Source organism: Geotrypetes seraphini, chromosome 7 (genome assembly GCF_902459505.1).
Source record: "Geotrypetes seraphini chromosome 7, aGeoSer1.1, whole genome shotgun sequence".
In the NCBI taxonomy this organism is placed as follows: Eukaryota; Metazoa; Chordata; class Amphibia; order Gymnophiona; family Dermophiidae; genus Geotrypetes; species Geotrypetes seraphini.
Window position 1 is genome coordinate 63,570,279 of NC_047090.1, and position 12,332 is coordinate 63,582,610.

Here is a 12,332-nt window from a genome sequence, read left to right on the forward strand (position 1 = left end):
AACATTGGATTCAATTTGGGACCTAGTTGCTGATCTGGCTAAGTCTGTAAAGCCCCAGCTTTTGCAGCTGGAAAGTAAAATTATACTTCAAGAAACAGATATAAAAAATATGAAGGTTGAAATTGACGAATCCAAGAATTCTATTGTGAATATACCACAAGAACTAAAAGTATCAAAACAGCTTAGTGAAGCATTAGTAAAAGATAACACAAATTTACGCAGAAAAGTGGAAACTCTGGAGAACTTTTCTCGTAATAATAATCTTCGACTGATTAATTTTCCCAGGATAGCTTCTGTGACACCTAGGGATATGCTGAAACGTTATATGTTGGAGATTCTAGGTATTCCAGAGGATACATTACCACCACTTACTCAAGTCTACTATTTGCCGATGAAAGCTATTAAATCACCATCTAAACCACAGGAAGATAATCAACCACTTAATGTTTCAGCAATGCTGGAACTCTCGGATAGAGAGACCGCATCTGCGGCAACATTGCTTCTCACTGTGGCTCTTGCACCAGATAAAAACTGCTTGCTTAGACTTTTCTTTAAAAATAAAATGAAAGAATTTCTTGGATATAAAATTCTAATGTTTCCAGATTTGGCATGGGACACTCAAAGAAGAAGGCGAGAATTTCTTATGATGAAGCCAGGGGTTACATCCCTTGGAGGGACTTTTTTTCTACGGCACCCTTGTAAATGTGTAATACAATATCGTATGAAAAAATATGTTTTCTTTGAGCCCTTCCAGTTGACAGACTTTCTGGCAGGAACTCGACTGGATGAAGGGAAATAAAAGTGAAGTGCAAATTGAATTTAATGGTATCCTCTCTCAGCTAAAGGGATCTTCTTTTCTTATATATTTGATTCAAATATTTTGTTAATATTTGTTAAAATGTTTGCCTATTTTTTCTTGGATCTAAATGGAGGACTTGAGCTGAATTTAAGCTAAATATTTATGTTATTTGATTATTATGTATTTTTAATTCTTGAGTTTTATTTGCTTGCTTTTCTTCATCTTTCTGTACAAGTGGATACTTGATTTGTAAAATATAAAATTTGATAAATTAAAAAAAAAAAAGAGAAAATACTTGCATATGCACATTTATTTGCAGGTATACATATATTCATATAAATGTCATGAGGCTAAATTTCAAAGTAAAAGTATGCAAATATCTTTATTTTCAAATCTTTATATTACCTCATATAAGCAAAAATATACATGTATTATTTATACGTCCAAATAGTAATAAAATTACCCTTTTCAAGTATAAAACTGGAGAGAACAGCCTTCATTCAAATTTTTTTTAATTTATAGTACTACGGAGTGTTATTTGCTATATATTTGGGGTACACTGTAGGTTGCCAACTTTGATCTATGTATCACATAGCAAGTTAAAAATGTTATCAGAAGCTAGTTGGTACCACCCAGTGGTAAAAGTCAGCATCACATTTCTGTTACATTAAATTTCATATGTAAAATTGTCACAAAGATTGAATTAGCACAAGTTTGTCATTGTTTAAAATTTTGATCTCTTTTCTAATATAGTTATAGTAATAAACATAAATGCATCTATGTTTATTACTATAATTATGTTATATTTCTTCTAGTCAGACATTTTAAGTTATTTTTAATAAGAGTTTGTAATGTGGGCAAAGGGGCTCATTTTCAAAAAAGAAAGATGTCCATAAGATGGCATAAACTGGCACTTGAACATCCTAATCACCAGGATGTCCACGTGCCAATTTTCAAAACAGTCTTTCTGGATGTCCAAAACTCAAGGGAGAGAGAGGGCATGTTGGAGGCATGTTTTGGGTAGGCTTTGGGTGTGCTTAGACTTGGACATAGTGTGGCAATAATCAAATGTTTCCCAAGATGTCCTGGATGGAACTTAGATATTTGGAGCTAAAAAAGATACCCAAATTAACTAGATGGCCACTGGAGGGATTAAGTAATGACACCCACACGCACACACAGTGGTCACTGACCCCCCTCCCACTCCCCATAAATCTAAATGAAACAGTACATATCTATCTCTAGAACAACAGCAACTGATATGGGAAATCCTAGTAGAGCATCACACAGGTGTTTTAAGTAACCTAGTGGGTGGGCTAGTGAACCATAAACAGGTGGACCCAAGCCCTTAATAGCCACTACATTTATGGGAGAGAGTGTGAGCCCACCAAAATACTACTATACTGCTATATAGGTGCCACCTATAGACATAAGGGCTATTGGGGTATGTAATATGCTAGCCTGATATGGCAAGCTAGCCTATACACTCAGGAAAGGTGGGACCAAACACCAGTTAATAACAAAATACTTTTTATTCTTTAATTTACCTCACACTTTACAAACAGTTAGCTTGCCTTACCTCAGACAAGCAGTTAGAGGCATCAGTCCTTTTCCCACAGCTCTGCCCTCAGCTGATGTCTAGGGGAAAATCAGGAGTTCTCCCTCGCTCAGGGACCTCCCTGAACTGATCCCAGGCTCAGGTATACAGTATATTCTCCTCCCTGTCTGATGACCGTCCCTGTGACTCGCCAAGACTGTTGAGCCCAGTGCATCCTGGGAGCTGTAGTTTCTGCACCACTGGGCCAGCGCCGTCTGCTGCCCAGTGATATAATAACATCATTATTGGGGGAGGGTGGTAGACACTAGTGCTGCCCAATTCAGGGAAAAAGTTTTCGATTCAATTTGGCCTATTAAATCGATTTTTTAAAAATTTGATTCTATTCATTTTTCCCACCCAGTTATGTGTTTGTTTTAAAATGTCCTGGTGGGTTTATTTTGTAACCTCTTCACCTACCCCACCCCCTTTGCCCTCTCCAACCCCACACTGATGCTGTGATGTAAACAAATATATTTTTTCTCTCTCTGTTAGGTCCTAGCTCATGCTTGCTATATAAACACCAGCTCAGGCAGAATACACATTTCAAATCAGATATATTGTAATCACAAAATAGGAAATAACATTATTTTTTCTACCTTCCATTACCATACCCAACATTTCTGTTTCTTTCCCACTGTCTACCATTTCTGTATCTCTATCTCTCCCTGCCTTATGCCCTGGGTCAAACGTCTCTATGCCTCTCCATGCAGCATTTCTCCCTTCCTCCCCTCCATTATCATGTGCACCGTTTCTTTCTCTCTCCCTATGCACAGTCTCACCCTGCCCTCCACCCCATGTCCAACAATTCTTCCTCTCTTCTTTCTCCCCCATGTGCAGCAGCTTTCCTCCCTGCCCATCCCCCTGTGTAGCAGCTTTTCATCCCTCCCTCCTTCCCATCCCTTGTACAGTAGTTTTCCATCCCTCCCTCCCAACCCCCTGTGTAGCAGTTCCCAACCAACCCCTCCCCCTCCTCCCTTTGTGGGATCTGATATATGTCCAGGCCTCCCAAAGCAGCAGCAGTAGCTGGCTGCCAGAGGCAGCGCTGTGAACAGGCAGCTTGCAGCCTACCCCACCAGGTCTTCCCTCTGCTTTGTCATCAATGATTTCAGTGATGTGGCAGAGGGAATGCCCTGGCAGGGAAGGCTAGGCTGCACGCTTCCTGTTCAGAGCACTGCCTCTGTCAGTTGGCCACCGCCGCCGCCGCTGCTGCTTTAGGAGGCCTGGAGGTATGTCAGATCTCACCAGGGGCTAGGGAGGAGGGGTTGATCACTGATTCGGCAATTCCAATTTTTTCATCAAACAAATCAATTCGAATCAATTCATCGAAGTGAATCAGTGAATTGATTTGAATCAAGGAATCGGGCAGCACTAGTAGAAAGGTGGGTATACTAGGTTTTGGTCAAGTTTTGGAGGGCTCACCATAAATTATAAGGAAGGTATGGTGAGATGTACATCTGGCACTTTATGTGAAGTTTACAGCAATGCCTACTAAGGTGCCTCACTGCTCTGTTGTGGTCTGTGTGGTCAGTCTATTATAGTGCTGGCCCTTCCCATGTCCAAATGATCTGGATTTGGACGTTCTATTCTTGGATGTTTTTGTGGTCATAAATGGCCAAAAAAATTAGGTGTCCTAAGGATGGATGTCCTGACAGTCAAGATGTCTAAGAAGGCAATTTTCAAAAAAATAAAAATTGGACATCTAGTAATTTCAAAAATGGATGTTTCTCCGCCCCGACTTTTGGACGTCTTGCGGGAAATATCCAAGTCAGACTCGGACACACTGTTGAAAATGGCTGTCAATGTACAGTGCAAATAATTTAATTGTGAATAAAATAATGAAATCCTAACGGCTAGACTTAAGGGTTTTTTTAATTTTGTTTTTATGCAGATATTGATGAATGTTCATTTGCAAGGACTTGTGATCATATCTGCATCAACTACCCTGGAAGTTTTGAATGTGTCTGTCACAAAGGTTTTACATTGTACGGAATGACACATTGTGGAGGTTTGGAGAATCTTACTTTCTTTGTATGATCAAATATTGAGCAAATTGTTTTCCAAGTAAAGGACAAGAGAATTGTACATTTAGAAATGAAAGCATATAATTGGTGTTGAAAAAAAAGTACAAGCTATACCTGGAAATATCTTGCACCCAAAATTAACAGGTCATAAGAACATAAGAACATAAGCAATGCCTCCACTGGATCAGACCCGAGGTCCATCGTGCCCAGCAGTCCGCTCACGCGGTGGCCCAACAGGTCCAGGACCTGTGCAGTAGCCCTCTATCTATACCCCTCTATCCCTTTTTCCAGCAGGAAATTGTCCAATCCTTTCTTGAACTCCAGTACCATACTCTGTCCTATTACGTCCTCTGGAAGCGCATTCCAGGTGTCCACCACACGCTGGGTAAAGAAAAACTTCCTAGCATTCGTTTTGAATCTGTCTCCTTCCAACTTATCCGAATGCCCTCTTGTTCTTTTATGTTTTGAAAGTTTGAAAAATCTGTCCCTCTCTACTCTCTCTATGCCCTTCATGATCTTGTAGGTCTCTATCATGTCTCCTCTGAGTCTCCGCTTTTCCAGGGAGAAGAGCCCCAATCTCTCCAATCTTTCAGTGTATGAAAGGTTTTCCATGCCCTTAATCATTCGTGTCGCTCTCCTCTGGACCCTCTCAAGTATTGCCATATCCTTCTTAAGGTACAGTGACCAATACTGAACACAGTACTCCAGGTGCGGGCGCACCATTGCCCGATATAACGGCAGAATGACTTCTCTCATTCTGGTCGTAATACCCTTCTTAATAATACCCAACATTCTGTTTGCCTTCTTCGCGGCTGCTGCACATTGTGCTGTTGACTTCATTGTTGTGTCCACCAGTACACCCAAATCTCTTTCAAGGTTACTTCCCTCTAATACTAAACCCCCATTTGGTAGCTGAACATCGGGTTCTTTCTCCCTATATGCATGACCTTGCATTTCCCTACATTGAAGTCCATCTGCCATTTATTCGCCCACTCTTCCAGTTTGTTTAGGTCCCTTTGTAGGTCCTCACACTCTTCCGCATTTCTAACCCTTCTACAGAGTTTAGTGTCATCCGCAAATTTGATAACTTCACACTTCGTCCCCGTTTCCAGGTCATTTATAAATACATTGAACAGCAGCGGTCCGAGTACAGACCCCTGCGGAACTCCGCTCGTGACTTTCCTCCAGCCTGAGTAGTGACCCTTCACTCCAACCCTCTGTCTTCTGCCTGTCAACCAGTGTTTGACCCATCTGTGCATGAGGTAAATGATGTCTACGGGTTCCCCTTTGTCCAACTGACTGTTTACTCCCTCAAAGAAGTGTAGTAAGTTTGTTTGGCACGATCTTCCCTTGCAGAAGCCATGTTGGCTCGCTTTCATCAGCCCATTTTTTTCGATGTGCTCACAGATGCTGTCCTTTATCAGTGCTTCTACCATCTTGGCCGGAACCGATGTCAAACTTACTGGCCTATAGTTTCCCGGGTCTCCTCTTGACCCCTTTTTAAAGATAGGTGTAACATTTGCTATCTTCCAGTCTTCCGGGATCTCTCCAGTTTTCAAGGATAGGTTGCAAACTCGTTGGAGTATTTCTGCTATCTCATTTCTTAGTTCTTTTAGTATCCTAGGATGGATACCATCCGGGCCTGGCGATTTGTCGCTTTTCAATCTATCTATCTGTTGGAGGACATCCTCATGGCTCACCTCTATTGTTGACAGTTTTTCTTCTTGGTCTCCATGGAAGATCACGTCGGGTTCTGGTACACCGGATGTGTCCTCGCTTGTGAAGACTGACGAGAAAAATTTGTTTAACCTGTCGGCTACCTCTTTTTCCTCTTTTATCACTCCCTTTCTGTCTCCATCATCCAAAGATCCTACTTCCTCCCTTGCCGGTTGCTTCCCTTTAACATATCTGAAGAACGATTTGAAGTTTTTTGCCTCCCTGGCCAGCCTCTCTTCGTATTCTCTTTTCGCTCTCCTAACCACTTGATGACACTCTTTTTGGCTTTTCCTGTGTTCTTTCCAGTTCTCCTCAGTTTGGTCCTTTTTCCATTTCCAGAATGATTTTTTCTTGTTTCCTATCGCTTTCTTCACCTCATTGTTTATCCATGCGGAATCTTTTGCTCGGTTTTTTTCGCACCCTTTTCTAAATCTGGGGATGTACATATGTTGCGCTTCTTGCACTGTGCACTTGAAACAGATTTTTTAAATTGTTTATACTTTTTAATTTTGTCTCCTTTTTTTCTTTCAGATTGTATTTCTTCCTTGTCACTGAATGTATAGTATACAGATGAATGGATATTATAAAGACTTATACAATTTGAGATAGTAACATGCAAAGGCATATCCTTAGTAAATTGGCTTCAATTATGAACTTTAACAAGCTTATAATATCTGAACATATACAGTATGGCCAGTTAAAATGTATGTGGTTAAGTTCAATGTTCAGCACTTGACTGCATAAGGTGAACTGCCTAAAGATAGAACTTTGTTTTATGTGGTACTATTTAAGTGGTTATCTTATGCAGTTAAGCACTGAATATTGCCACTTTATCACATAATAGCCCCATTCAAATGTAGCAAAAGAATCCAAAGATCAGAGAAGTGGTTCAACTTAGCATTTACGTTCCTAAAATGAGCTTGCCGACAAGCTGAGCACTACTGCCGTAAACACCCCTCCCCAGACAGCAAGACCAAGGGCTCCTTTTATGAAGCTGCGTTAGCGGCTTCATCACACGCAACTTTTTAGCGCGTGCTAACCCCCGCGCTAGCCGAAAAACTACCGCCTGCTCAAGAGGAGGCGGTAGTGGCTAGCGCGGCCGGAAAATTAGCTGCGCTATTGCATGCGTTAAACTGCTAACGCGGCTTCGTAAAAGGAGCCCCAAGTGGTGCCAGAAAATCATAGAATATAAATTATTACTGACACAAAAGAAGAAAGAGTGCTACTCTAAACAGATCAGTATAGGAGATCATCTTAAAATTAACAAACTGTTCTCAATATTAAATAATCTAACGAACAAGATCACAAATAGCGACAATCCCTCTATTCCAACAACCACAGAACTGGCTATATTAAAACAAAGATTCAATCCATATGAGACCAGCTACTCCCCCCCCCCAGTAGTCCAACTAGACCAGTGGTCTCAAACCCGTGGCCTGGGGACCACATGCGGCTCGCCAGGTACTATTTTGAGGCCTTCGGTATGTTTATCATAATCAGAAAAGTAAAATAAAACAGTTTCTTGATCATATGTCTCTTTAGCTATAAATTACAATATTATTATTAAGACTTAGCCAAAAGGAAAGATTTATAAACTATAAATGGTTTTACCTCATACAAAATTGTCATTTCTTTAATAAGACATTAACTTTTTTTCTGAGGCCCTCCAAGTACCTACAAATCTAAAATGTGGCCCTGCAAAGGGTTTGAGTTTGAGACCACTGAGCTAGACCCACCGCAACAAAATCACCAATGTAAATGCCAGCAGATAGCTCTTGGAACACTTTTGAAGAGATTAAATTCAAAGACACAAAAAGGCTTCTCCTAAAATACTGCAAATCATACTGCATAAGAACGTAAGAATAGCCTTTCTGTGTCAGACCAATGGTCCATCAATCCCGGTAGCCCGTTCTCACAATGGCCAATCCAGAGCACTAGTACCTGGCCAAAACCCAAGGATTTGCAATATTTCATGCTACCAATCCAGGGAAAGCAGTGGCTTCCCCCATGTGTTTCTTTTCATCTTTATCTTATTTCTGGATGTCTTTATTCAGTTAACATTTGTTTTCATAGTGAAATTTTAACTTGTGCTAATTAATACACATTAATTTATAGGTTAGCGTGCAAGTAAATCACTTTAGCAGGTGCTACTTTTTTAAGGTGCCCTAACAAATGCACATCCCTATAAGTCAAAATAAAGGGAGCCAGTCAGAGAAAGGTATTAAGAACATAAGAACATAAGCGTTGCCTCTGCCGGGTCAGACCAGGGGTCCATCGAGCCCGGCAGTCCGCTCCCGCGGCGGCCCCCCAGGTCCATGACCTGAAAGTGTTCCCTACCTAACCTAAAATATCCATACCCTATTCGCTCAATGTCCTGTACGGTAAACCTCTATCTGTACCCTGTTATCCCCTTCGCTTCCAGGAAGTCATCCAGTCCCTTTTTGAACCCCAGAATTGTACTCTGTCTTATTACTTCTCCGGGAAGCGCGTTCCAGGTGTCCACAACCCTCTGAGTGAAGAAGAACCTCCTTGCATTCGTTATGAATCTGTCTCCTCTCAGTTTTTCTGAATGACCTCTTGTTTTAGTTGTCCCTGCTAGTCTAAAGAATCTGTCCCTCTCCACCTTCTCTATGCCTTTCATGATTTTATAAGTTTCTATCATGTCCCCTCTCAGTCTCCGCTTCTCCAGGGTAAAGAGCCCCAGCCTGTCTAACCGTTCGGCATATGAAAGGTTCTCCATACCCTTTATCATCCTCGTTGCCCTCCTCTGGACCCTTTCGAGTATTGCCATGTCCTTCTTGAGGTATGGCGACCAGTATTGGACGCAGTATTCCAGATGTGGGCGCACCATTGCTCGATACAGTGGCAGGATAACTTCTTTTGTTCTAGTAGTGATACCTTTTTTGATAATGCCCAACATTCTGTTCGCTTTTTTTGAGGCCGCTGCACATTGTGCCGCCGGCTTCATTGTGTTATTTACCAATACCCCCAGATCTTTTTCTTGGCTGCCTTCCCCGAGTACCCTCCCTCCCATCGTATAGCTGTACATGGAGTTCCCCTTCCCTATGTGCAAGACCTTACATTTCTCCACATTGAAGCTCATCTGCCATTTTTTTGCCCACTCACTCAGTTTGTTCAGGTCGCTTTGCAATTCTTTGCATTCCTCAACAGTTCTGGCTCTGCTGGAGAGTTTTGTGTCATCCGCGAACTTGATAACTTCGCACTTTGTCCCCGTTTCTAGATCATTAATAAATATATTGAACAGCAATGGTCCCAGCACTGACCCTTGCGGAACACCACTTGTGACCCCTATCCAGTCAGAGTAGTGCCCCTTTACTCCTACCCTCTGTTTCCTGTCCGTCAGCCAATTTTTGATCCATCTGTAACGTCCCCTTCCACCCCGTGACTCCACAGTTTCTTCAGTAAGCGTTCATGGGGCACCTTGTCAAAGGCTTTTTGGAAATCTAGATATATAATGTCTACTGGGTCACCTTGGTCCAATTGCTTACTTATCCCCTCAAAGAAATGCAGTAGATTTGTCTGGCATGATCGGCCTTTACAGAAACCATGCTGGCTCGATCTCATCAGATTATTTTTTTCTATATGCTCATTGATACCTTCCCTGATCATTGATTCGACCATCTTCCCCGGAATGGAGGTTAAGCTCACCGGTCTGTAGTTTCCCGGGTCGCCTCTCGATCCTTTTTTGAAGATCGGTGTAACATTCGCTATCTTCCAGTCCTCCGGGATTACCCCTGTTCTCAAGGACAGGTTGCAAATATGCTGCAGTAACTCTGCTGTTTCATCTCTGAGCTCTTTCAGTATTCTCGGGTGGATCCCGTCTGGGCCCGGAGCTTTGTCTGTTCTTAATCTATCTACCTGCCTAAGAACGTCTTCGAGGCTTACCTCCATGCATGATAATTTCCCCTCTTGATCTCCCCTGAAGATTTTTTCCGGTTCTGGCACACTGGATGTGTCCTCTATTGTAAAGACCGACGAGAAGAACTTGTTTAGCCTACCAGCCACCTCTTTTTCCTCTTTCACCACTCCCTTCCGGTCACCCTCATCCAGGGGCCCCACCTCCTCCCTCGCTGGCTGTTTCCCTTTCACATATCGGAAAAATGGTTTGAAATTTCTTGCTTCCTTGGCTAGTCTCTCCTCATACTCTTTCTTGGCTTTCCTGACTACTCGGTGACATTCTTTTTGTTGCTTCCTGTGCTCTCTCCAGTTTCCTTCAGTTTTGTCCTTTTTCCATTTCCGAAATGATTTTTTCTTGTCTCCTATCACTTTCTTTACTTCACTGGTTATCCATGCAGGGTCCTTTGTCTGATTCTTCTTGGAACCTTTCCTAAATCTTGGTATATATAGGTTTTGCGCCTTGTTTACTGTGTCTTTGAATAGGGACCAGGCTTGCTCCACAGTCCGAGTTTCCTTGGAGCTGTTTCTGAGCTTCTTTCTCACCATTTGTCTCATGGCATCATAGTTCCCTTTCTTGAAGTTAAATGTTGTTGCCTTGGTTCTCTTTCCCATAGGTAGTCCTACTTGCACTTTGAACTGAATCATGTTGTGGTCACTGGTTCATAAGAACATAAGAAGTTGCCTCCACCGGGATCAGACCAGAGGTCCATCGCACCCAGCGGTCCGCACCCGCGGCGGCCCATCAGGTCCATGACCTGTCAAGTGTTCCCTGCCCTAAAAAAACCTATCCTTACTTCTATCTGTATCCTTCAATCCCCTTTTCCTTCAAGAATTTATCCAAACCTTCTTTGAATCCCTGTAGTGTCTTCTGCCCCACCACAACCTCCGGGAGTGCGTTCCATGTGTCCACCACTCTCTGGGTGAAGAAGAACTTCCTGGCATTGGTTCTAAACCTATCCCCTTTCAGTTTCTCCGAGTGCCCCCTTGTACTTGTTGTTCCCCACAGTCTGAAGAATCTGTCCCTGTCTACCTTATCTATGCCTTTCAGGATCTTGAAAGTTTGTATCATGTCTCCTCTAAGTCTCCTCTTTTCCAGGGAGAACAGCCCCAGCTGTTCTAGCCTGTCGGTTCCTAGTGGTCCTATGATCTCCACATCCTTCGTGGGGCCTTTCAGCCCATTGAGGATCAGATCCAGAGTCGCTGATCCTCTCGTTGGTGCCTCGACTAGTTGTTCCATGAAGCAGTCCTGGATTACTTCCAGGAACTCCATTTCCTTTGCACATTTTGAATTTCCAAGACACCAGTCTATCCCAGGGTAGTTGAAATCTCCCATAACTATGGTGTTTGGGTTCTTGCATTCCCTTCTCAGCTCGGCTACCATTTCTGTATCTTCAGCTTCAGTTTGCCCAGGTGGACGGTAGAACAATCCCATCTTTATCTCAGATCCGTTGCTTCCTGGTACTTTGATCCACAATGACTCCAGTTGGGCATTTGTCTCTGCTGTGTCCACAGTGGTTGAGTGAATGGTATCCCTTATGTATAGTGCTATTCCTCCCCCCTTCTGGTAAGTCCTGGTTTTTTTTTCCTGAGCAAAAGAATTTTCCTCTTTTTTTTTAGGTTTTTGTTTTTTGCTCAGGTTTTTCTAGTCTAATTTGGCTAATGATAATACTGCTGGACTCCATAAGAGCACTGCTTTAGCAACCTTGTGTTGGATTGGTGCTCGTTGATTTTTTTTTTTTAGGCTATGTTTATAATTAGGATTAATGATTGATCCCCTCCCCAGAATCAGTAATATTTTTCTATCATCATTATTATTTCAGTGGTTCTAAGCCAGCTGTTTTTGTTTTTGCTAGTGAACATTTTTAAACATCTATGCCTGATTTAGTCCTAACTTAGGGCTCCTTTTAAGCAGGCAGTAATTTTTCAGCTAGTGCATGCTAATCTTGTGTGTGCGCTAAAAATGCTAGCGCACCTTAGTAAAAGGAGCCCTTAGTGGCCAATCCATTTAGCTTCTTTTAACCATTTTCCTCATATTTATTACAGTTGCCCTTTCAAAAAGTAATGCTGCTACAGTAAATTTCCCTAGTGACTTCACTCCAAATATCAGATCAAATGTGATCCTGGTGATCTGGGTTTAACTCCCACTGCAGCTGCTTTTGACCTTGGGCAAGTCACTTAACCTGCCATTATCCCAGATACAAAATTTTAGATTGTGAGCATTTGTTTAATAGCATGTTAGCTATTTGTTTTTAATATTTTTGGAGGGGATATATCATGAGCA

The 12,332-nt window shown here is 42.1% G+C and overlaps 1 protein-coding gene across 6 annotated transcripts in view; it reads left to right on the forward strand.

Moving 5' to 3' along the window:
* The window catches only part of SCUBE1 (signal peptide, CUB domain and EGF like domain containing 1), a 545,901-nt gene that overhangs the window by 399,328 nt on the left and 134,241 nt on the right, over positions 1-12,332 (forward strand). For all 6 annotated transcript variants that reach the window (XM_033951623.1, XM_033951624.1, XM_033951620.1 and 3 more), the window contains one exon: positions 4,285-4,401. In XM_033951623.1, the coding sequence (XP_033807514.1) occupies positions 4,285-4,401 (117 nt within the window). The remainder of the gene's footprint in view (positions 1-4,284; positions 4,402-12,332) is intronic.